At 41.6% G+C, this 26794-nt stretch overlaps 1 protein-coding gene across 3 annotated transcripts in view; it reads left to right on the top strand.

The window, feature by feature from the left end:
* Positions 1-26794, top strand: part of APLF (aprataxin and PNKP like factor) — a 101389-nt gene that overhangs the window by 37248 nt on the left and 37347 nt on the right. For all 3 annotated transcript variants that reach the window (XR_010599948.1, XM_005312352.4, XM_065589676.1), the window contains exons 5-8: positions 1233-1359; positions 9882-10069; positions 16146-16549; positions 26369-26491. Coding sequence is in view for 2 of the 3 variants with exons in the window: in XM_005312352.4 (XP_005312409.2) it covers positions 1233-1359; positions 9882-10069; positions 16146-16549; positions 26369-26491 (842 nt within the window). In the remaining variant the exon portion in view is untranslated. The remainder of the gene's footprint in view (positions 1-1232; positions 1360-9881; positions 10070-16145; positions 16550-26368; positions 26492-26794) is intronic.

Here is a 26794-nt window from a genome sequence, read left to right as displayed (position 1 = left end):
AATAAAATTTGTATTTTGTGGGAGAAACAAGTGTTGAGTTCTGATTATGTCCTTACAAAACCTGTTGTGTTCCAAAGCAGTGTGATATACTGGAAGAAAGGTCAGGTAAGGTCAGGGCTCTGACTATGAACAGGAAAATGCCCCAAAAGCCATTGCTTAGGGGAATGTACAACACAACACAGTGCTTGTACCCTGCTGAAAAGCCTCTGAAGTTCACACTCGTCTTGTGCTCTGCATCTAGAACCGTGGACACACAGTTCTGGGGTTAGGTCAGGGAATAAGATCCACATGTCCTGTTCACACAGCTTCTTCCACTTGGTTACAGCTGTGGAGTTGTGTGTTCAGGGTCAGACAGAATACAGAAAAAAGGTTCATATTACCCTGCCTTTGTAGTGTTAATGTTTCCTTATGTTTGTGGTAAAGAGGCTTAGAGCCAGAATTTGCAAACAACAGAATTTTCAAAACTGTCTTATCTTACTGTGGCTGAGTAAAATGGCTTTCAGATAGTGTAATTATTGAGATGCCAATTTGATTTTATTTTTACTACTGTTGCTTTTCTAATGGAGACAGCAATGTCATGCAAAGACAGACACGCAGGACAATTGCTCTTTGATAACATACTATAGCTGATATTTTTCTTTCTAAGTACAATTGAAATGCCAGCCTTCATCACACTTACAAGACTTTCAAAATATATTTTATCCCTTCTTAAAAGCAGAGTCTGTATATTTTTCTTGTTTCTCTAGCCCAGTTCTGGAGTCTTTGTTTCTGAGCATAACTTAGCAGGGAGTGAAATAGCCACTTGAAAAATGCTGAACTTTTTTGCATCTCCCATTCTGCATAGTAATTCAGTGTTCCTTACTCTCACTGTCTCCAGGCTTTCTGATGCTTCAGTGGGCACAAGCCATGTGGCATCAGTGACAAGGTATCAGTGAGATCTTTTATGAACCTTTTGGTCTGTAAATGAACATAGGCTTTCTTCCAAGGGTTAAGGAGTAAAGAGAGGCTTCTTTAAATACTGAGAGAGTAGGTGGTGCCAAAATGTTCAGCATTATGACTGGCTTTTGCTTCTGTTAAGCTGTACCTACAAGAAAACCAGATCCATTCAGGCTCTTTATGAAGACAAAGCTGCTTACAAATGTCTTTTGAACCAAGTCTTTTTTTCATAGTTTCTGTATCCTAAAACTAGAAAAAAAAAGTACTATGGTACTAATCAACAAACATTATTTCAGTTGTTTTCTGCTAGTTGTAATGAAAGTGAGGAGCTAAAGCCTGTCTGGAGGAAAAGAATGCTTCCATCTTGGATGTTGCAAGGAGACCTCATGGTTCAAAGTCTTTCAACTCCAGTCCCTAAAAGAGGTAGGTTAGTAATGAATACAAAGTACTTCCCTTATGACAATATGCATATTCTCTGCTTTGATCTCATCTGACCATCAATATGGTAAAGTGGGGGTATAAACTAATTATTTTTCCTCCATGGAATCCTCTTTACATTCCTCTTTATAGTTTGACAGATGACTGAACATATTCGCTTCTATTGCTTCCCTTGTCTCACATGTTATGGTCTCTGGTGTTTGCAGCATGCATCCAAAGAGAGGGTGAGCTAACAATAACCTGATGTTTTAGCACTTTTATTCTGACCTGTAAGCCTGACACAGAGGGCACATTTGCCTTCCTAAAAGCTTGTTGACAATTTCTTTCTTTTACATGTTTGGTTTTGTTAATGTTTTTTCTTGATAGATTACACCTTGATGACAAGTTTACCTGTGTAACAATACTGATTAGTTTTATAGTGCCTGTAGTTCCAAAAAAACGTGTCTTGAAGTTTTTTTCCCAAATTTCAGCAGCATCAGCAATACTGTAGCAATCTTTCTGCAATTTGTCCAAGGCTATGGAAATAGGTTTCAGTGTATTTAGCACATCTTCTACATTTCTCTTTAGTTTGTTGTTGTCTACTTTTATCATTCTCTAGTATACAGAATGGGCAAGGTGGGCAAGGTAATATCTTTTATTGAACCAACTTCTGAGCTACACACCTTGTCTCCCTAATATCCTGGGACCAACACAGTTACAACAACTCTGCAATTTACCAGTATAGGAAGACATGGTAGGCAGCCCATAAGAATGGTGCAAAAATGAGTTCACTATCCAGTTCATCCAGATTGTTCAGAGATGTCCGCAGCATCATCTTCAAAGTCATTGCCTTCTGAGAAGCATGTTTCATAATATTTCATTCTGAGAACCAGACCTTGCATCTCTTTGCTGCCCTGTTTATATTTGGCACATGTTCCTTTTTTTTAACCCTGAGGTACAGGGATTTGTTGAAGAGATTCCCGAATGGGGTCTTTTTTTTATGACTTGCAGACAGTGCTGGTTTTTCCCCCGCCAGTTCCCAGATGTTGAAATCAACACAGGCTGCACTCTGAAGAATGTTGTCCCTTCTTCCCACAGTGTCCTTCACTTTGACACCAGTGTTGCTTCTTTCTGGTTGCACACCTTGCTCCTTCTCTCTTGTTACATAACTCCCCTGTTTGTTTGTATCTCCGTCTGTGTACGTATGCAAGGAGCTACAGGAAGGTCATTAATTTGAAGTGCCTTGAAGCAAGGGCTGGTAGTTAGTGGGCAGATCAATGTTTTTCCACAAACTAGAGATACGTTTTCATGGTTGGTGGAGTCATAAATATTCAGAATTTGAGAACTGAGCCAAGCAGAGCTCAGATTGGGAGAAGAGTATGAGACCTTGCAGATGGGCTCAGTGGATGATCCTGATGAGATGCATGATAACGTCTCCTGGCATCAGAAGCCAGGTCCCAAAGCCTGGGATAAGTTTGCCAGCCCCTGCATCCCCCACAAGTTCAAGCCCAAGTACATGACTTATTGTGCCATATTTTTGAACTTTGAAATCAAAAGTTAGATGCTTTCCCCCTTATTCTTTCTTTATATAGAAAAGCAGTTTTTAACTCAAAGTTTTTGATAGAGGTTCATGCATATTGATATAGGCTTCAGCATATTTGTTTTTTATTTAAAAGTTTTAGGAGATTATAATAAGTTGGGTCTTACCATATTTTGTATTAAATTCAGATTTCATTTTAAACAGCTTTATTTTTAAAATGAAAAACTTTAAATTTAAATAAAATTTAAACAAATCAGATTTCAGTTTAAAAAAAGACCACTTTTTTTTTCAAAAAAATCATCAATTTTTAGCCATACTGGGTGAGAGGTAGCAATGCAAGTCTATCTGTTCGGTGGATGAGACTACTAGGGTAGCTTCTTCCTAGAGTTGTTACTACTTGCTACCCTCACAAGAATCTGGGATTTGCTTGAAGGAGCAAGGAAGGCTGTTCATCAGAGTTCAGAGTAGTACTTTTGCCAATATATTAGTTCCAATTTTTGAAGTACAAACTTCTTTGGAAAATGAAAATATTGTAAATTCTTTTTTTTGTGAAAACTATCATTATTTTACAGTTAGTCTTGGTAACTTACCATTGTTTTGATGTTTGTAAATAGAAGTTACTGGAGAGATTCACAACTATGATGGTGAATGACACTTAGGTGCTGATTACCTCATTTAAAATTGTTCAGTCATCCACCCCATCCGATCATATAAAAGCCTCCAGAATTCTTCACGGGTAATGTTAAATACTGCCACTTTCCTATAAATGGATAGTAACAAAACCATTCCATATTCGTCATGTATTGTCCTATTTATGATTCAGATATGAGTATTAATATCATTTAGTATCTCTGAGGGGGAAGCATATTAAAATGTGGTCTGTTAGTTTAATTCAATATGACACAGGGTACAGATTCAGTCTATTGATATTTGACAAGGAAAAGGATGAAGCTGTCATTGACTTCAGCGTTAAAAAAATTTAACACATAGGCTTCTGGTGTACTGGGACCACTGCCTATCAAACTGATCAATATGGTCTCACCGTTTCTTTGTGCTCCCTCTCTGTATTGATCTGTCCTCTGTCTTCTACTTGGATTGTAAGCTCTTTGGGGCAGGGGCTGTCTTTTTGTTCTGTTTGTACAGTGCTAGCACAGTGGGGTCTTGGTGCGTGACTGCGGCTCCTAGATGATACGGTAATACAAATAATAAATGAATCTGACTTTAAAATGCCAACAACAATCCAGGGAAAGAGGTTGTTTGGGTGCTGATTGCTGAGAATTTTCCTCTTTAATGGTTTGTATGCATAAACTGCGTGGTGTTCTTTGAGTAGTGTTCCTGTGGGTGCTCCACTCTAGGTTTATTCACGCCACTGCACCTCAGTTCCGAGATTTTTAGGTAGCAGTGTCTGCTCGGTCCACACATGTGCTCTCTCCATCTCATGCTCTGCTTTGGTGCTAAATAGCGCTGTGTGGGCAAACCGCCCGCAGTTCCTTCTCAATCGCCTTTGGCCTGAGACAGAGCCTTAGCAGAGTCTGAGTTCAGAGTTCCTTATCTATATCATACTTTGTTTCTCAGTTATCAAGTACTTCGGTCCTGCAGAAGACCAGAATGACATCTAATGGCCATTCGTCGGAGCTTGCCTCAGTGGTACAGACCACTACTCTGATACTGCAGGAATTTCGTTTCCTCTAAAGACTTACTAGTCTTGGAGATGCCTGACTTGTCTCTGCTCAGCACAGACATGATTTTGGTAATGGTCACATCTTGGTCCCCTGACTTACGTGTAGTACCAAGGCAATCTCCCCCAGCGTCCATGACTGTTCCACCTCTGTCAAGCGATGATGAAGAGGAGGAGGAGGATGATTTATATTCAGTGTCTGTGGAAGATTCCCCATTACAATATCACAGAACTAGTCATCCAGAAACTGCTACAGCCCCAGTTTACCACCATGGGAAACACTGTCTACCCAGTTGGTAAGGACACCCTTGCACCAGCTCAGTGGCAATACTGGGACCCATGGGCAGCTTATAGGCACCAATTCTCGAGGACCTCTAGTGTCATCCAAAGGGATAGAGGATGACAGTCTCCTTCAGCTTAGTTATCCAGGCCCCCAATCTTAAAAAGGAGTCATTTGAGTAGCAGGAAGAGAGACTAGACAAGGAGGCTACTCCTATGACCAACATCTCGTCATCCTCTCCTGAGGAAGCCATTATGTCTCCCCCACCAATCCTGGCAGACAACTTCAAACAGTTTCAAGATCTCATTAAGAGAGTAGTGGATTCACATTCCGCTTGAAGAAGTGAGGCAGTCAAAACACAAGCTACTAGACATCTTGCATACTTCATTATCAGCATTGCACTCTCTGTCAATGAGGCCCTGCTTGACCAAACACAAACTACGTGGCAGATACAGACACAATACCTTCCACATTGCAAGAGAGCAGACAAAAATATTAGGTTCCCTCTAAGGATATCGACTTTTTATTTTATTTTCTCACCCATCCCTGAATTCTCTGAATTTTCATTGACGTAGTAAATGAATGTGAAGACAGCACCATGCTAAATTGACACCATTTGACAAGGACTGGAAACAACTGGATTTCTTTGGGCAAAAATCATATTCATCAGTGACCCTACAATTTAGGATTGCTAATTACCAAGCTCTTATGGCAGTGGTGGGCAACCTGCAGCCCGTCAGGGTAATCCGCTGGCGGGCCATGAGACAGTTTGTTTACATTGACCGTCCGCAGGCACGGCCGCTCGCAGCTCCCAGTGGCCGTGGTTCGCCGTTCCCAGCCAATGGGAGCTGCGGGAAGCGACATGGGCCACAGGGACGTGCTGGCTGCTGCTTCCCGCAGCTCCCATTGGCAAGGAATGGTGAGCTGCGGCCACTGGGAGCTGCGAGCGGCCGTGCCTGTGGACGGTCAATGTAACAAACTGTCTCGTGGCCCACCAGTGGATTACCCTGACTGGCAGCTGGTTACCCATCACTGCCTTATGGCAAAGTACAATCATACCAACTACTCTAAGTTAAATGCCTTCATCAGACATCTCCCAACTGATCAAAGAGAACACTTTCAGGCACTTATTGCTGAGGGTCAGCTCCTCGTGAGGACATTGTTTCAGGCTTCTCTGGATGCTATTGATACAGCTGCTTGCTCCATCTCAGCAACAGTGGTTATGTGGAGAGCTCCATGGCTTCACCTTTCTCTCTTTCCAAAGGAGGTACAATCCACAGTGGAAGCCCTCCCATTTGAGGGATCCAAATTATTTGCAGAAAGAACAGGTGAATCCCTCCACACATTAAGACTCTAGAGCAATGTTGCATTCCCTGGTAATTTACACACCTTCACAAAAAAGGAGATACAGTAAGTCCCAGATGGCACAGAGATCCCGGCCAGCTCAATTTCCTCCTCCCCAGTGGCATTATGAACCCCAACGGAAATGACAAAGACTACAAAAACAGAAACTAGCTGCTCTACAATCATCAACATCACAGCCATCAACATCTGAACACCAATGTTGATCGGTTGGTCGAGGCCCCTAGTTACCACTGCCACTTTTATTTGCTGCAACAATCAACATCTGCATTCATTTGGTGACCACCTTATTCTTTCATCAAAACTGGGAGCACATAATCACAGACAAGTGGGTATTGGAGATCATCTCCCTGGGATATTCAGTCCACTTTTACCTCCCTCTCCCCTGCCCGCCCCCGCCTGTTCCTCTTTGGGGATCCTGCCCATGAGCATCTTTTATGTCAGGAAACAAACTATCTTCTGGACCTAGGTGCTATAGAACCAGATATTAGACTTTAAGATTGTGACCTAGAGCCGGTTGAAAAAATTCCCTTTTTATTTCCATGAAGAGTTTAAATAAAACATTTTTTGTTCATTTTTTTCAAAAATATTTAGGTTTTTTTTCAATGATTCAATATAAAATGAATTTGAAATTTTTCATTTATCTTCCATTCTCCATTCTCCAACCTTTCTCTTTCTCTCATTTACTTCCACCCCCTGTTTTTCCTAGCTTGCTCCACTTGCTGCACTGTTCCCACATTGTGCGCTGGTGCATCAGGAGTGGGACTATAGCCCTGGCTTCCTCTCTTCCTCTTCGTCACTGTATACCCCAGAAGAAGTAGATACGTAGTGGGTGGGACTGTAGATTTTGCCTGGTTTGTGCAGGCTGCAAGAGGAGCAGGGGATTCTCTATTCACTTTCCCATTCAGTGCTGCCTGGTGTAATGGCTAAGCAGAAAGTGTCTCTCAAATAACTCCTATAAATAGGCCTAACAAATTCACGGCCATGAAAAACGCATTATGGACTGTGAAATCTGGTCTCCCCTAGTGAAATCTGGTCTTCTGTGTGCTTTTCCCCTATACTATACAGATTTCATGGGGGAGACCAGCGTTTCTCAAATTGGGGGTCCTGACCCAAAAGGGAGTTATGGGGGGGTCACAAGGTTATTTTAGGGGGTCATGGTATTACCACCCTTACTTCTGCACTTCTGCCTTCAGAGCTGGGCAGCCGGAGAGTGGCAGCGGCTGGCCAGGTGCCCAGTTCTGAAGGCAGTGCCCCGCCAGCAGCAGCACAGTAGTAAGTGACAATACCATACTATGTCACTCTTACTTCTGCGCTGCGGCCTTCAGAAGCCGGAGGGTGGCGACTGCTGACGGAGGGCCCAGCTTTGCAGGCAACACCACAGAAGTAAGGGTGGCAGTACCATACCATGTCATCCTTATTTCTGAACTGCTGCTGACGGCAGCTCTGCCTTCGGAGCTGGGCTCCCTGCCAGCAACCACTGCTCTCCAGCTGCCCAGCTCTGAGGGCAGAGCTGCCATGAGCAGCAGTGCAGAAGGAAGGGTAGCAGTACCGCATTCCCCTACAATAACCTTGCGACCCCCCACAACTCCTTTTTGGGTCAGGACCCCTACAATTACAACACTGAAATTTCAGATCTAAATAGCTGAAATCATTAAATTTACAATTTTTATTATCCTATGACTGTGAAATTGACCAAAATGGACAGTGAATTTGGTAGTATATTTAGCAGAATCAGGTTTACTATAGTAACTTGCTTGTGTAAACGTTAATGGTCTGCAACATTTCATGATACTCTTGTGTGAAAGATACTACATAAAAGACACATTGTACAAGCCATTTACCTGACTATTTTACCATTACATAGTTAATAAGCTACAATATCAGCGAAATAAGAGAGTCCAGTATGTCCTCTGCCATGCACTGAATCTCTCTCCCTTAATCATTCTTATGAAGCCCCCTTCTCAAATCATCTATTCATAGCGGTTAATTTTGTATATTCAAATTTAACAGGGAGAACAGCAAGTAAAGACTACTGTATTCAATTGAAACTGCAGCGGAAGTATAGATAGTCAGTATGTAGCTACCTGACTTGGCCAAGATAACTCAGCTCAACACCCCTTATCTTAGGAAAACTGTTGATTCTTAATATGGCCAGGATTTGTCATCTTAGAATCATAGAACCGTAGATTTAGAAGGGACCATAAGGGTCATTTAGTCTACCCACTGCCAAGATGCAGGATTTGTTGTGTCTAAACCATCCAAGGCCGATGGCTACCAAGCCTCCTTTTGAAAACCTCCAGTGAAGGAGCTTCCATGACCACCCTAGGCTGTCTGTTCCATTGTCCTACTTATTACAGTTAGGAAGGTTTTCCTGAGATTTAATCTAAATCTGCTGTGCTGCAGTTTGAACTCGTTGCCTCTTGTCCTGCCCTCTGTGGCAAGAGAAAACAACTTTTCTCCATCCTTTTTATGGCAGCCTTTCAAGTATCTGAAGACCGCTATCATATCTCCCCCCACCCCCTTATTCTCCTCTTTTCCAAACTAAACATACCCAGTTCCTTCAGCCCTTGTTTGTATGGCTTGCATTCCATCACTTTGATCATCTTTGTCGCTCACTCCTTTCCAGTTTCTCTACATCCTTTCTATATGTTGGTGACCAAAACTGGACACAGTACTCCAGCTGAGGCGTAACCAGCGCAGAACAGAGTGGCACTATCACCTCCTGTGACTTGCATGCTATACTTCTGTTAATGCAACCAAACATTGCATTTGCATTTGCTTTTTTTTTTTTTTTTTTTTTTTTGGAACAGCCTTGGATTGGTGACTTATGTTGAGGTTGTGATCCACCACAGCTCCCAGATTCTTCTCAGCTGTCCTACAGCTAAGCCAGTTTCCCCCCAATCTGTATTTGTGCATTTGGTTTTTCTTCCCTAAGTGTAGCACCTTACATTTGTCTTTGTTGAATTTCATTTTTTCTATAGCCCAGTTCTCCAGTTTCGCAAGATACCTTTGAATTTTAGCTCTATCCTCCAAAGTGTTTGCTAGCCCCAGGTTTGTGTCATCTGCAAATCAGATCAGTTTGCTCTCTATTCCTACATCCAGGTCATTAATAAAGATGTTAAACAACACCAAACCCTGAACTGGTCCCTTTAGAACCCCACTTGCGACCTCCCTCCAATCTGACATCATTCCATTAATAGTTACTCTTTGTTCGTGGTTGTTTAATCAATTATGTATCCACTTAATGGTGGTACTGCTGAGCCTGCATTTCTCCAGCTGACTTATCAGAATGTCATGTGGGACTGTGTCAAAGCCTTGCTGAAGTCCAGGTATATTATGTCCACTGCATTTCCCCCATCCACCAAAACAGTTATTGTATCAAAGAAGGAAATCAAGCTGGTTTGGTATGATTTGTTCTTAGTAAATCCATGGTGGCTGCTAGTGATTACCCCTTCATCATCCAGGTATTTTCAAATTGAATGTTTTATACATTGGTCTAGTAGCTTCCCAGATATCAAAGTCAGGCTGACTGGTCTATAGTTTCCCAGCTCATTTTCCCCCCTTTTTACATTAGCCTTTCTCCAGTCTTCTGGGGTCTCCTGAGGTCTTGAAGGTTGCATTCAAGGTTGGATCCCATAAATGTCCTCTTTTTCTTTTTCTTTAAGGTCGTGGAGTAACAAGAGGCAGAGGGAGAGGAAAAAGCGATATGGAACCATCAAAGTCAAGAGCAAATGTGCAGGGGAGAAAACGGTTAGCTTCTGAAGAGTGTTTAGGGGATTTCAAAGAGATGGAACAGGATCAGGGAAAAAAGAGCAAAACTACTGAAGAGGAAGCTACTGTCCCCCCATCACGGGTAATGTTTTTTGTATGTTGCTGAGCCCCATTATTTCAAGTATTATTGAAGTACAGTTAGCAATGTTAGAGCTTTAAAATTGGTTCATCTCTTGCATTATAACTATCTTCAGCTTTTTATCTCATGATAAAATGTTTATTCCAGATAAAACTTGCCTTCCCAGTGTTGTACAAATTAAAAACAGGAATTACTATTTCAGAGTAGCAGCCGTGTTAGTCTGTATCCACAAAAAGAACAGGAGTACTTGTGGCACCTTAGAGACTAACAAATTTATTAGAGCATAAGCTTTCGTGGACTACAGCCCACTTCTTCGGATGCATACAGAGTGGAATAAATATTGAGGAGATATATATACACACACATATACTCTCTGTATGTGTGTATATATATATATAGAGGAGGCAGGATGTGGTCTCCATTATCTAATTTCTCCATTGCTTCGCATGCTGAATCCATTGCTGTGCAATCTGAGTAACTTAATATATTAGTGAGCACAAGAAGATCTCTGTATTTTTTCCCTTCCTCTATATTGTGTTAAGTTTTTGTTGTAGGGTATCTTGGTTTTTAGATTTTAATAAGTGATTTTGGTGGAGGTGCCGGTAGTGTGGGAAAGCTAGGTCAGGAAACTGGGCTTTACATTTTCTTTGGAAGGCACACAGATTTGTGGTCATTCTGATTTCTTCCAGAAGTGAGTTCCACAGTTGTTGACTAGTTGCCAAGAAAGCTGTCTCCTGTCTACGGATCTCAATCTTTGGGTTGCCAGTTCCATTGTTTCAATGGAATTTATCTGTTGTGGGATGTCATGATCAATGACTGGCCCCTAAGGTAACCTGGGCAAATTTAATAGGAGTGCTTTAAAAATTAAGACAAAAATCCTGAATTTAACTTAGTGTTCAACAGGAAGCTAGTGAAGAAAACCGAACAGGGTGATCTGGGAGATGAGGGGAATGGACACCTCTGTTTTAGCCTCAGTGGCTATGTTTAATGACAGGTTTCAGAGTAGCAGCCGTGTTAGTCTGTATCCGCAAAAAGAACAGGAGTACTCGTGGCACCTTAGAGACTAACAAATTTACTTACCTGTTCATGCTCTCTGTATGTGTGTGTATATATATCTCCTCAATATATGTTCCACTCTATATGCATCCGAAGAAGTGGGCAGTAGCCCACAAAAGCTTATGCTCTAATAAATTTGTTAGTCTCTAAGGTGCCACAAGTACTCCTGTTCTTTTTATGTTTAATGAGTGGTCATAGTGTCATTTATTTCATGTCTTTTTTTGTGGGATGGAATTTCCTAAAAAGGTGTTCTGAGATTAGACTAAATCATGAACTTTTGTGAGTAGGCCATTTTAGTAGCTTCTTGTTGTTTGGGCATGGGGAACTGTCTGATCTCAGTCCAAAGCAGGTACCTGTTGGTCAATAAGCTTTTCCTACCTTATCTGTATCCATGTTCTAGGCAAAAACTAGCTCGTGTGTAAGCTGTTTTTTTTTTTTTTTTTTTTTAATACTACTTGGATGACAAGCTGAGAAGTAAAATGATAATGAGTTAACAAACGCTGGTGAAATAACTTCTGTTTTCTGGCAGCGGAAGTCATCATTTTATTGTCAAAATAGTGGCTGTTTGAGTTTTCATAAACACAGAGTGTGACATACAGTATGTGCATTAGTTTTGTTTTGCTACACAGAGGAAACAAGAATTCACATTGCAACTTCTGCAATACGTTGTCACCATTATTTTATTTTCTTTCTTCCTGCTAGTATTGTAAACATAATTACTGGCAACTAAGTACGAAAAAGCCACATTTTGTGATGAGATAATGAGGCTTTCCCTGAAAAATGTTTGCCTTTGAACTTCTATTTAAAAAAAAATCTTAAAAAGAAAGTCTTCTACCAGTCACTTTATTTTATTTTAATGGTTTAAAGATCTTTCTAACATCAAAATTAACGTGTGATTTTATCATCGTGGGCCTGTCAAAGATTTTTTTTTAATTATGCATTTTCAGCCATTAAACTACACTGTGATCAGTTTACACTGCAAAGACTGCCCACATTATTCTACCTTTAATGTGTTTACCTTGGAATGAGCTCATCATGAAGAGCTTAAACCTTATGGATTGTTTCTTGTCTCTTGACGTAAAAATATTCAGTTTGCCAGTCTTAGTATTTTAAATGTGGACTTAAGAAGTGTTAACAACACCCTCTGGTGAGGAGAAAGATCGCATGGAGCATTCCTTATAAGGACCACCAGGCCTAGTGGAAAAGTTAGTTCCTAGTGCTGTCGGAGAATTAGAACAGAAAGTCCCTTCTCTTTAAATAGAGAGTAAATGGTGGAGAATGTACTGTCGAAGTACAACCCCTGCATTAGGCAGTGAAGACATGGCTTATACCCTCCCAGGACTTGAAAAATTAACCATGCACCTACTAGTTGGAGAATGAAGCCTATTATCCAGACAGAACCAATCCTTGGAAGTGAAATTTCACTCTGCTACCGTAAGTTTGGAAATTATGTGTACGTACCTTGAGCTCTGTATTTATGTAACAATTTGAAAAGGCCTTTCAATATTAATTTAAAATATTCATGTAACCCTATCAATATTATCTTAAAATATTACATTTTACAACACCTTAAAGCTAGGGCTGCCAGCTTTGGTTGGACGAATTCCTGGAGGTTTCATCACATGACATAATTTTCAATTAAAGATTCATCTTTAATTCCTGGAGACTCCCGGACAATCCTGGAGGGTTGACAACCCTACTTAAAGCATGCATTGGGCTTCACAGGCATGAGACAAAGATCCCAAGGAGCTTATAATGTAAGGGCCTGCTCCTATAAATGTTTACTGCAGAGCATAGTGCTTAACATGGTAAGCTTCCCTACTGAGTAGTGTACCCTAAAAAGTACACTTTCCTCATGACAAATTATATAGTGAGTGAGTTATAGGGTTGATAATGGAACTCTGGTTGCAGCTCATATGAAGCTGTACTGAGTGGTTCCATATTCAAAGTGTCTTTTAATTATCTTTAACTCAAACACAGCATGACCAATTTTCTTCAGACTTTGCAGAAAAAAATTAGCTGGTTGAATGCCATTCTGCGATTAATTCATTGCTTCAAACAAGGAAACACTAATTACTAGATGAGCCATAAAACCCTGGTGCTTCAGTCTCAGAGCATTATTCCTCTATTACCATACTTAGCTAAGGGAAAAAAATCTCGTATAGAGTTGAAATATAGACGTACTTCTGATTCACTCTAAGCTGCAGCCAGCCAACAGATAGCGCACATTTGACCCGATTGCCATGACCATTACAAGTAAAAAACTGTTGTCCATAACTTTACTTAATTGCTCTTTTCTTCGGTGAGAATACAGTGCTTGGAAGTAACTGTTTGTAGCTTAATTAGACATAATATAGACAAAGGAATGGATGAAGGGTTGCTGTGGGGGAAGAAATCATACAAAATAGAGGGGGAGGTTAGTTGGGCCATTCAGTCAATCTCCCTGCAAATGCAGGATTATTACCTGGTGCACTTTTTGTGTTTTGTGCAGTCTAGTTTTAAGTCTCAGACAATGAGGGTGGTCAATAGGTGGACCGTGGGCCTAATCCAGACTGCCAGATGCTTCTGAACAGACAGCAAAATCTATTTATTTATTATTATCATTGTTGGTTTTATATTTTCTCTGGAGTCTGGACCCTGACTATACCTTGACCAAGAAATTTAGACTTTGACAAAAAATAATTGATTACACCTGTTTTAACTGCTCCTCTAGTGAGACTATACAGCAGGGGTGGGCAAAATACGGCCCGTCTAACATTTCTGTCCAGCCCGCCATGACTAACATTTTTGTCCTCGCAATCTCTGGGCTGCTAAAAGTCCTGCAGCGCAGCAGGGCACTCAGGCAGGCTGCCTGCCTGCTGTGGCCCCACGCTGCTCCTGTAAGCAGCCGGCTGCTGCTGGCATGTCTCTGCGTGTCCCTGGTAGGGGAAGGGGAGGCAGCTCCGCGTGCTGCCCCCTCCCCCAGCACCGTCCTCACAGCTCCCATTGGCTGGAAACCGGCCAATGGGAGCTGTAGGGGCAGTGCTTGCGGGCCCGGGCAGCACATAGAGACCCGCTGCCCCCCTCCCCCTCCAAAGGGCACACAGAGACGTGCCAGCAGCCAGCTGCATCTGGGAGCGGTATGGGGCCATGGCATGCAGGCAACCTGTTGAGCCCTGCTGCGCCGCCGGCTGGGAGCTGCCTGTGGTAAACGCCTTCTGGCCAGAGCCTGCACCTCGCACCCACTCCCGCACCCTAACCCCCTGCTCCAGGTCAGAACCCTCCTGCACCCAAACTCCCTCCCAGAACCCGCACCTTCTCCTGCACCCTCAATTTTTGCGCGAATTATTTTATTAGGTGGCACTGCAGTCAAGGGGTAGAATTAAAATATGTCATTAATATAGTAGAAATGTGCGGCCCGTGACGACTTACTAAAATTTGTGGGGTGGTCTCCCTGCAAAAACTACTGCACACCCCTACTATACAGTATATCTAATTATCAGGAAGGCTTACTTGATATTGAATAAATTTTATCCCACTACTCATATTATTGTTTATTTTTGACATTCATTTGGTTAGTTCCAGAATTTTAAAAGAACGTGCACACACACAAAAAAAGAGGCCAACCCACTAAATCAGAGAAATACCACAAACTTCTCAAAATTCATATTAATATGAACTGAAATAAATGTATTGGAGGGGAGCCTTTCTACAGTTAACACTGGAAAGTGTAGATCTCATAACAGTTTTGTAGTATATTAAAGCATTATGTAATCTGTATATACAGTCTGTAGCATTTGTGTTTCTAGATTAGAGCTGCATGAATAACGGATTTTTCGTTCGCTGGCAGTTCCAAAAAATTGTGGAAAACTTCATATTGGGTGAACCCAAAACTGAAATTTTCTTGAATTTTTCTTAAATCGAAAAGTCTGAAAAAAATAGTTTTGTGTTGAGTGAAACCTTTTATTTGAAACCTTTTGTTTGCTTCAGGCATTTTTAACCGTTTCTAATTAATGCAAAGGAAATTTTGGAAATGAGCTAGAATGAGAAGGGGATTTAGGTGTTGTTCACAAAACTGAGGAAGTGCCTGTGTCCCCCATTTATACTTAACAGTCAGATTGCTAGAGCACTCTCCTGGGATGTGGGAGACCCAGATTTGAATCCACACTCTAAAGCAGGGACTGAATGCAGGTGTCCCCCTTTTAGGTTAGTGCCCTAACTACCAGGCTTTAGTGTCTGTCTCTCTCTGTGTTTGTGTCTCTCTCATCCAGTGAACATGGGAGGGGGGCGATTTGGGTTAAAGTCCCTTCCCCAGAACAGGGATTCAGACCTGGGTTTTCTGCATCCTATGTGAGGGCTCTAATCACAGGGCTATTGGTTTTGTGACTGGTGCCTAAATCCCCTTCTGAATCTAGCCCAAGAAATACAAAAGTTTAATTTTGGAAATGTTGAAAAATATAGTTTCAGCATTTCTAATTTTTTCCCACCTGAAACAAATTGCCAAAATCTACATGAATTTGCAGATTTTTTTGATTTGACCTGAATCTGCATTTTGGACTGAAGGAAGTTTCAGCCCAAAAATTTTGCCCAGCTCTGGTCTCAGATAGTAAATAAGGGAGCACATGCCTTATAGAAAGCATCTTACACAAGTTATTGAGATAGAAGCTATACTATGTGTATACGTATGTGTGTATTTATATCTGAGAGAGACCTCACAAAATTAAAAGGAAGAATTTGTTAGCCAAAGCTTCCAGCTCTGACCACAATAGCTTTTGACAAACTCTAATCTGTTTCTTGATAAAAGTAGAGTCCTGAACTCAAGCTTCTGATTTAAATTTTATTATAAACACAGAAAAGATTTTTTTTAAATCGTATTTGATTGTATCATCTCCTCTGTAGGAACATATGTCCTGAATGCTTATGATGACAGAATCTGAAACCTGCTTACATTCAAAAGTGCATTACTCTATGAGTGATCCATAGAACTATTTGCACAGTAAGGCACTCTAAAGATTGTTGTGATCTTTTATTTTCTATTTCACAGGATGCATTGGGAATACCTCTTGCCAGAGCTATGAGGAAAGTGGAAGAGAATGATAACAAGACTGTGTCACAAAAGATTGAAAGTTCTGTGGAGAAAAGTGATTGTCAGCTCCACAGCAAGTGGTCTGAACACAGGCTAGATGCAAAAAGTCAGCTCTCCACTGACACAAATAAAATGAATAAAAGGGAAAACAACGATGAGGTTATCCATTCTGCAAGCCAACAGATGCACCAGGACAAGCCATCCCACTCTCATGTTCCCCTAGCTGAGACTCAAGAGCTTGATTTAAATCAGGATCCTGAAGCTGAAGATTTAAATTCAGCCAGAAGCGCAGATGCTCTACAGAGTTCTAAACAAACCAAGCAGAACAGGGCACCCTGCATGTATGGGTCAAGTTGCTACAGGTAAAGTGGAATTGTAAATAAGCTAGATTCAAATTACTGCTAGCAAGTCACTACTTACCCCAAATGGGAGATAATGGTAGAATCATTAGTCTCCTTTTTCAAAATATTGTAAGCAAAGGATTAGAAAAGATCAGATAGAGTAGCAATCTTTTTAGAAACATAAAAAGGGATATTCTGGAAATGTTACCGACCAATCAATATAACCTCAGCAGAGGGTGAAATAGTTCAGCAAATTAGAAACCACAGTTCAATAAGCAATAGAACAGCTTGCACCAGGCAGTTACAAGTACAGTAGAGAAAAGAAATTGAATTGGAGAGAATGGCCAGCGTGTGTGCATTTTATTAACAGACAAAGATTTTATTAGAAAATGTGATTTTATGTATGTGCATTTATTGAAGCAATTGCATGTTCTATCTTCCCCCAACAGTTAATTCTTCTTCAAGTAATGTACCTCTGGGTACTCCACTCTAGGCGCACTTATGCACCCTGCCAGAGATTTCTCATAGCCCTGTCTATTCGGCCTGCGCGTGTGGTAGTCAGCTTAGTGCACGGCCATTGTTATATAACCCTGCGCAGGTGAACTGCCCTTAGTTGCTTTCCAACTGCCTCAGCCGGAGATGGATCTCTGGCAGTTGTTCCCATTGAGGTTACCTCAACTGTGTCCCAGTTTTTATTCCAGTTGTAGTATCAGTGTAATTGGTTAGTAAGTAGTAGTAGCTTTATCTTCCTAGTTTAACATTGTAGTTATGTTCCTGAAAAATACGACTTTAAGTAAGATGATGTTAAGCGAATCGAGTTTCCCCTTAAGAATTAATGTAAATGGGGGTGGGGGGGTGGTTAGGTTCCAGGGAATTTTTTTTCACCAGACAAAAGTCTATATTATATATATACACACCGTATAAGTTTTAAATAAACAATTTAATACTGGTACCCAGCAATGATGATTGTGAAGCTTGGTTGAGGTGGTGGAGTCAGAGGGTAGGATATTTCCCAGGGAATGCCTTACTGCTAAATGATGAACTAGCAATTGGCTGAGCCCTCCAGGGTTAACTCGTTGTTAATGTAGCCTCACACTCTACAAGGCAGCATGAATGGAGGGAGTGGAGACAGCATGGCAGACAGAGACACAACCTGTGTGTGTGAGAGAGATGCGCATTGCCCCTTTAAGTACACTGACCCCACTCTAAGTACAATGCCTTGTTAAGTAGATCAGCAAGCTGAGATGGCAGCCGCTGCCAGGAAGCTCCCTCCGTCCTGAGCCCTGTCGTGTGTCCCCCCTGCTCTTTGGAAGATGGGGGTCAGCGGGGTGCAGCAGCAGGGGGGAGGGAGCCACCCGATCATTAGCTCCTCTCTTCCCTCCCCTGCACAGCAAGCAGGAAGCTCCAGAGAGCAGTTCCAAGGCAGAGGGCAAGAGCAGCACATGGCAGTGGGGGAGGGACAGCTGAACTGCTGGCAATTGATAGTCTGCTGGGCGGCTGCCGCACAGGGAACTTAGGGGAATGGGGAGCTGATAGGGGGGCTGCCGGTCCACCCTGGTTCCAAGCCCCCACCAGCTAGCTGCAATGGGCTGCTCTTCCTGCAAGCAGTGGACAAAGCAGGCGGCTGCCAAGCAACGTTATAAGGGAGCATAGCGCAACTTTAAATGAGCATGTTCTCTGATTGATCAGCAACGTAACAACGAAACAACATTAACTGACATGACTTTAAGTGAGGAGTTACTGTATTTATTTTCATATATATTATATAGATATTACTTAGTAGATAGTTCTTGTTCACTGGGAGGTTATCATATGCCCAGTACTCCCAGTTTCAAACGTTGATCTGTCATGCCAAGAAGCAGTTCTGGTAACCAACAGGCACTCCTGGTGCATCTGTTGTCTTGGGGAATTGCACATTGTTCTGCCTGGCATTAAAATCTAGAGCCAGAAATAACAGGGAGATCAAACTTCCTCTCCACATGATGGAGAGCTCTCTGTGCCCGGTTTTTGACCCAGGCCAAGGGTCCTCTCTCCCCATCCCTTCGGGTACAATGGTCTCCGAGCAAGTCTGCTGCCTCCACTATCTCTGAGCCACACTCCTCGAGGGCATCTAAGAGGAAGACCCAAGGCTCCTCTCATAAATCTTCCAAAGAACATGCTCAGAGTTCTCCAGGTCAGGAATCTACCTCAAAAAACCCATTGTCATTCGTACTGAAGTAGCTGAAGACACCATCTGCTCTCCAGTCCAGTACCCATGAGGCTGCTGGTTCCTCAGGTATCGAGGGCACTGCTAGACCAAAAACCAGCAAAACCTCAGGCTTGGAAAGATCATCAGTACTGTCAGCAGACCGAGGTGGCAAGAAGAGCTCTTCCTCTGCTGCCTCGGTACTGAAGAAGCCTGCTCAGGCTCTTACTGCACTTCCCTTGGAGCGACCGAGACTCACTGTACTTTCAGCTCCCTTGGCCACTATTACCTCAGTACAGACCACGGACTCGGTACAGCAGGAGTTTTTGTTTTCCCTGGGACCTGGCTGTATCTGAGATGCTCGAATCTCTGCTTTTCGGCTCCAGCATATTTTCAGTACCAAGATCACCGGAAATTCACCTAATACCGATAGTTTCACCTCATTTCTCTGGGTGCTCCATCATTCTATAGCTAGTTTAAGGAAGAAGATTCTGATGAAGAGCTTGCCCCAGTTTCCCAAATATTGGTCCAGGACTCTCTTCCTCACCCTTATAGAGGCCCCTTTCCAGAAGTCTCTGAGCCTATGACCACTCATGGCCCAAGGTTGCAGCCGCCATCTCGCTCGTTTGAACACCCATGGGTGCCCCCTGCTATACCACCTTCTTGGCTATATAGGGATCCTTGGGTGGCCTATTGCCAGCAATTTTCTAGGACTTCAAGCACCACCCATCGGAGAGAGAGGCAGCCTTCATTGCCTGCCCTCTCTAGGAGTCCTGATCCTCAAGCAGAAACCTCTGAGAAGCTGTAAGTTAGAGCCCATGAAGAGATCTCTCTTCCAGCCAAGATTGCCGGATGAAGCAGTTTTGCCTCCTCTTCCATCCTTGGTAGATGACTTTGAGCAGTTTCAGGATCTGGTCAAGAGAATTGCTGACTCTCCCTGCAGATACCTCTCGAGGAAGTTAAAGAACCTCCTCATAAGCTGCTTGACATCCTTCATAAAGCTTCATCTGCCTGCATAGCCTTAACTGTCAATGAGGCCCTTCTGGACCCTGCAAAGATCGTTCAACACATCTGAGCTTCAATTCCACCTACACACAAAAGAGTGGATAAGAAATACTACATTCCAGCAAAGGACTGAGTTTTTATTTTCTCATCACTTTTCTAATTCTTTGGTGGTTAATGTAGTTAACAAATGTGGAAGGCAGCATCATGCTAAATCCATGCCCCATGACAAAGATCATAAGCGTCTAGACCTACTTGGTAGAAAATCTTATTTGTCAGCCTCCTGACAATTTAGAATCGTGAACTACAAGGCATTAATGGTGAAATATAATCATATAAATTACACCAAACTGAACTCTTTTGTTGACCACCTACTGGCGGCGCATGGAGAGCCATTCCTGGCAGTTATTGGGTAAGGCCAGCTGCTTGACAGAACATCACCACAAGCAACTCTCTTGATGCTGTTGATACTGCCACCTGTTTGATTTCTACAGTGGCAGTTCTGAGAAGGGCTTCCTGGCTCCAGGTCTCCAGATTTCCGAAAGAGGTCCTTAATACAGTGGAAGACCTCCCATTTGATGGGTCTAAACTTTCTGCAGATAGCGCAGATGATTCTCTGTGCATGTAAAAGAATTCCAGGGCTACTTTGCATTCTCTTGGGATTTCTACACCTGCCTACAAAAGACTGTTTAGCAAGTCCCCGACAGCTGAGAGATCCCATACTGCCCAGTTCCCAACCTCCCAGAGGTGGTATGAACCACATCAGAAAAGAGAGAAATTCCAGAGAAGGAAACTATCCACCTCTCTGCTTTGACCTCTCACCCTTTCATCTCCAAACAGTAATTTTGATTGACTGGTCCAGGGTCTGAATTACCATCCTCATCTTTACCAGCTGTACCAATTCACCTGCCTTCCTCTCTTTGGCGCCTGCCTTTACCACTTCAGACAGGCTTGGAGTCTATCACTACAGATAAGTGGGTTTTGGAGGTCATCTCCACAGGGTACATCAGCCACATTTTTACTCTTCCATCGACCAACACCTCTTTTCCATCCCTCTTCAGGGACCCCTCTCACAAGAACTTGCTTGGTCAAGAAATAGACTTTCTCCTACACTTGGGTGCTACAAAACAGTTCCCATGCAGCACAGAGGAAAGGGGATATGTTCCAGGTTCATTTTGGTAACAAAAATAATGGCCATTGGATACCCACCACATATTCTATATTCGATAAACAAGAGCTGTGCCCTGCTCCAGAGGCAGTCTGGGTCACCGATCCCGGGGATATGCCTTTCACCTTCATTCGTTGTCCGATCTACTGTATGCATTCCCACCGACTCCTCAAATAGCCAAAGTTCTACTCCAAAATAAAAAAGAACAGAGCCAGAGTCATCCTGATAGTCCTGACCTGTCCCAGACAAACATAGTTTCTTTACTTGTTACAACTGACCATTTGCTCACCGATCACTCTCCAGGCCGCTCCTCATCTCCTCTACTGGGAAGATTCTTTGCCCCAATCTCCTTGAGTGCTTCGTCTCAAAACATGGTTGGTCGATGGCTCTCGGGACAACCTGATCAGAGGAGGTAAAAAAGTACAATTACCTAGCAGAAAACAGTCTACTCGCTACACATAGTTTTAAAAATGGACAAGATTTGTCTGTGGGTGTGACCTCAAACATATTCCATTGACAACCTCATTGCTGCCAGCTATACTGGACTATATCCTAACACTAAAAAGTTTGGGGCTATTGCTGAGCTCCATTAGAGTCCATCTGGCAGCCATCATTACTTTTCATTCTCAAATAGAGGGTTATTCCGTTTTTGCCCACCCAACAACAGTGAAGTCCCTCAGGGGGTTCAGAAATCTCTTTCCACCAGTCAAGCATCCTGCTCTGGTTTGGGACCTCAGTCTGGTTCTTAAATGCCTTACAAGACCACCATTTGAACCGATGGCTACCTGTTCGCTCCTCCATTTATCAATGAAAACTGCATTCCTGACAGCCATCGTGTCGGCAAGCCCCCCCCCTCCCTTTTACAGTATTTTTAAAGGACAAGGTCACATTGTGATCATGCCCCACATTTTTATCTAAAATCTCTGAGTTCCATATTAACCAACCCATTCACCTGCCAGTCTTCCTCCCTAAACCTCACCTAGATAAACAAGAGGTACTGTTGCACACCCTTAATGTCAAGAGAGCCCTAGCCTTCTGTCTGGTTAGGTCTAAACCCTTCAGAAAGATTCCCTAATTATTTCTCTTCATTCACTGTTCTCCACTTCAGCAATAGTTGAATGGCCTTGAGAGCTTCACTTTTAATCTGGCAAACTCCTGCCAAAAGGGCCTGTTTGTTGGATGTGACCTTGGAATATTAACACAAAGCCAATTAAAATAGCATTCAACCTTCTACTCCATATGTACTAAGTTTACAGTAACCAGCGAGATCCTGGGCCACAGGTGAACTTTTTGCAAACATAATGGTTCTTCCCTATTGTGTGTGTCTATCCGAGGAACCCCCTCAGTCAAGTCTTTTAAAATTGTAGCTGACAATAAGAACTAAAGAAAAATTGACCTCTGCAACACACTTATTCTCCCTGTATCTTCAGGCATTCCTTTTTATAAATCACAAACAGGCAGTTTCTTCCCATACAGAGCTGGAGGCCACTTCAGCTAGAGGAGAAAGCCTGGTGATCAGCTCTCATACCATGATCCTATCACCAGGCTTTGAGAGAATGTCTGGAGATTCAAATTCAGTGATACCGCATCACCTTTGCTCCAAGGATAAGATGGTGTCACTATTTGCTACTTGACCGTTTCCATTATCCCAAATCACAACAACCACAGTTTTGCTTGAGAATGAAATAAATTGGGTCAATGTTCAATTCAGTTGTTAACCAACCAACCAGTTGTAAACCAACCCCATTGTCTAGGCTCGCTCATGACAATAGTAAAGGCTAAATTCTTACATGCTGGTATGTTTTTCATGTGTTTTTGTTCCAGCCCAAATAGTTCTCCCTGTCAGTAGAAGGTTGGTTGTTTGCACTGCATTAATGCCTGGAGGTGGCAACCAAGATCAGGCTCCCTCTGTACAAGGTGCTGTATATACATAGTACGAAACTGTCCCTGTTTCATGGTACTTACGGTGTAAATAGACAAAAGGTGGTGGAAGGACTGTATATCCCCATTTTCCAGATGGGGAACGAGGCCCAGAAAGATCAAGTGATTTGTCCAGGGTTTTAAAGGTAGTGTGTGGTACAGCCAAGAACTGAACTCTGATCTCCAGAGTCCCAAGCCAGTGCTTTAACCACAATACCATCCTTTATCTCAAGTAGTCTCATCTGTTAATTTACTCAGTGGGAGTCTGGAAGCCGTTGCACCCTTTATAGAGGGACAGCGAACTCACCAAAGCCCTGGTGTTTCATGTCTGCTCTCCATAGAAGGGACAGATATAGAACCTATTGTCTGATCTGGCAGGACAGGACCCATAGGAACTCTTGGCTTCACATATACATCTTTTTCTAAATATTTTACATTTTATTCCCTTCTGAAAATGGAATATCTTTAGTTTTCGCTAATATTAAACTTAGCCCAGCATTTGATAAGCCTCTCTGAATTCTCTCTTCCAGTAAACTTAATGATGGAGGATGTTACTATAGACACATCCTAGCATGTCAGAACTTTAGATTAAAACTCTTCAGGTTTACAATCAATACTATAATAGCTATGGCTTGTGACTGCATTTTTGTTAATGGGACTCCAATGGTGGTGATACTGTAGCAGCAAAGTCATCTTTAAAAAAAAAATTGATGTTCCAAATGTGTTTGTTGCTTGTACACCCATGAAAAGCCTTCTAGCAAATAAATGAGAATTAAAATCCAATCTATTGATTCGAATCAACTAGACTGACTTTGTAACTGGTTTGATTAAAGATCCTTTAGCTAGTCAGGAATCTTAAAAAACGGTAGTAAATAGCTCGTTGTCACAGCAGGAAGATTTTTGGTAACTGTTATTTTTTGTTCAAATGTTTTATTTAGCAGCAAGTTGGGTATATAATAACTAAAATTTTCTATAAATTACTGTGAAGCTGCAGGTATTAAGTAACTCCGATATATCAAGTATAATTTAAAGCTTTTATTTTACAAAGCCGCATAGCTTGTGAATCTTTATAGGCATATAAAATACTCTTGTAAGTAATGTATTGAACTTACGGTACTTACACAAGAAAAACCATGTTGTTCTGGTCAACTGAACATTAGAGTTCCCTACTGTCCAAGAGTTTATTATAGAATTCAGCCATTTCGACAGTGTCACCTACGGGTCATTCCCTAGTGTAATGGATGGGTGTTCCTTTACTTTTGTCTGAATTTTTTTGTGCCTTAGAAAAGTAGAAAGCTAACTGTAAGTAAAGCAATGGGAATAATGAGTAGGTTGTTCTTCTGCTGTCAAGAAGGGAAACATTGGCTTATCTATGGCATATAATTTGATGCTTTTACTATGCATGCTGGGTAACATTGAGCAGAGCATGAAATGAAAGCAGAACAGCTAGGACTTCATCAGACAGGACAGGGTAGAGTATAATATTTTATTTGCCCTGATGACCATTTAAGCTACTTCACACACAGTATGCAATTTGACAGTTAACTAATTCAGTCAGTGTCCCTAAGAAATCTATATGCTTGATTGAACAAAAAATTATTAGAAAGACCTCCTCTGGTGAAAGGCACATTATTCAGTAATCTTCATGTTTTGTATAAAGTATCCCTAAAAAGAAAACTGACATATAAAATACTGTAACTTCTAGAAATGTCTGCTGTTGGACTTGAGGCATTAGATAGAAACCTACTGCTGTCTGAATCTTGGAGTGGAAATTAACATAAATATAAATTCAAGAGCGTTATTTTCTTTTGGAGCGTTATGAAAGCTGTGTTAGTTAATCTTGGTGGTCTGTTCTCCTTGCTTATCTAGGTAATATATTAGCATTACCTCTAGAAACCTAATTGAACCAACTGACTCTAGAAAGGTTTGGTTTCATCTTGATGACTATTCTTGAACAAAAAAGCTCAGTTAATTCCCCAAGACATCATTAATTTTGTTGCTCTTAATCTGACGGAAGGAAGTGATGATGATCTCTAAAGGGTTCGGTGATAGTTTAAAAAGATAAAATGTTAAATGCAACCTTAGAGTGTCTTTCTGCAGTTAGTGCACACAACTTCAAGTGTGGCAGTGTTGCCTAGTGGGTTGATCAGTCTGGATTCCAGTGGTATAGTTGACAATAACTTGCTGTGTGACTTTTGACAAATCACTTACCTTATCATCAGTTAACCCATCTATAAATTGGTATATTTGTATAGTGCTTTGAAATCCTTGTACTACATAAAAGTAATATGCTGTTAATAGTTTTAGTATCAGGTCTCAGATGTAGCAGGAGCTTACCTGCTTCAAAATTTTGAGTTTCTGCTAATGCATGAGTCCCTGGATTGGAGTAAGATGAGCTTAATATGATTGTATAGAGCACTTTGCAGAAGCTATAGCTGAAATCCCTAGACTTCTCACTGTGGTGGCACTGATGTGCTGAGGCTGATAGTACTCAGTGGCTTTAGTGGTCGTATAGAAATTCTTAGGAGTTCATGGCCGCTATGACAATCATGGAGTTGTCCCACGTGGCTTCTGGCTTCATGTATAGCAATCCTACTGTCTGAACTAGTGTCTGGAATGGGATTGTAATTTATGGATGTAATGATCGCACCTTACATGTCCTGGTCCAATAATTATATCTTGCAGTTTGAGATTCGGGCACTCCTTTTTTTGTCAGAGAAAAGAGACTATTTTCGTGGTCTGTTCAAGTAGACTGAGGAAGATGCATTTTGGCATCTTGTACTCCTGTCAGCGAGAGACAGAAAGACAAAGAATTGTGTGAATATGCCTATGGGTGTTTGTATTTATTTATGGGTTTTAAAACATAAAAGTTGCAAATACAAAAGAGGCTGCAGTTTAACTATTTAAGTAGGGCAAGAAAAACAGCAATCATTAATGTGTATATTGTATGGAAATAGTTAATTGAAACACGCTTTGCAAGATGATCACTAAGGGGAGATTCTGTACTGTAGTAGGGTAGTTTACAGTTGTAGGAACTGATCTGAAGGGTTGGGTGTCAGGAAAATAAGACCCAGCTATTCCTAAGTAAGGACTTGTCTCTACAACTGGGTTATCATGACTTTGGTCAAAGTATTGCAGGTATTTTGTAATAGGGTTTTACCTGCTACAGAGAGACTTTTTTCCGCATGTTTCATCTTGTACAGAAGTACTGAAAAAAGCACGTGAAGTTTGTATCAGGCCATTAGTTACCGTATACTATTTCAATTTGAAGTCAATGGGGAAAACTCCTATTTAACTTTTATCGGAGCACAATCAAGTCCCGTGAGCTAAGACAAAGAAACTGAAAACTTTTATATGATTTGCTGTGAAAATAGGTCTTAAACGACTAACATTACAGAATTGAAGCTTGCCACTACATTCATAGCCACAAACAAATGAATAACTATGCATTGTTGAATATAAACTTGCTTGTATTAGCTGCACAGCATTCCCCATCCCTGTATGCACATGAGTGGTGAATGTCATATTGTTTACTTTTACTTACATATGTTCCTTAACATCACAGGAAGAATCCACTTCATTTTCAGCAGTTCAGTCACCCTGGTGACTGCGATTATCATGACGTGGAGGTTGTAAGTCAAGATGACGATGACAGGCCTGAATGTCCATATGGAACTACTTGTTATAGGTAAGAAACATAATCCAATACAGTTGTCTGTCTATATTTGTAAAGCAAGACATATTTTGACTGGGAGCTATGCAAGCAAAGTGATGATACAGCAATGAGTAATTCTTGAAATTAAATCTTGGGCATAGCTTACTGTTGTGGCATTTTGTTTTTGACAGGGTTATGTTTTATTGCCATCTGAAGCTTGCCTTGAACAATCATATTGTATTTTCGTCACTAATATTATTTGTTGCAAAGGTACCTCTGATAGTGACCTGATCTAACAGGCATGTCAAAAAAGATAAACATTACATGCACAATGGG

Source organism: Chrysemys picta, chromosome 3, assembly GCF_011386835.1.
Source record: "Chrysemys picta bellii isolate R12L10 chromosome 3, ASM1138683v2, whole genome shotgun sequence".
NCBI classification, from domain to species: Eukaryota; Metazoa; Chordata; order Testudines; family Emydidae; genus Chrysemys; species Chrysemys picta.
The sequence above is the reverse complement of the archived record's forward strand: the minus strand, read 5'-3'. Positions and strand labels throughout refer to the sequence as shown.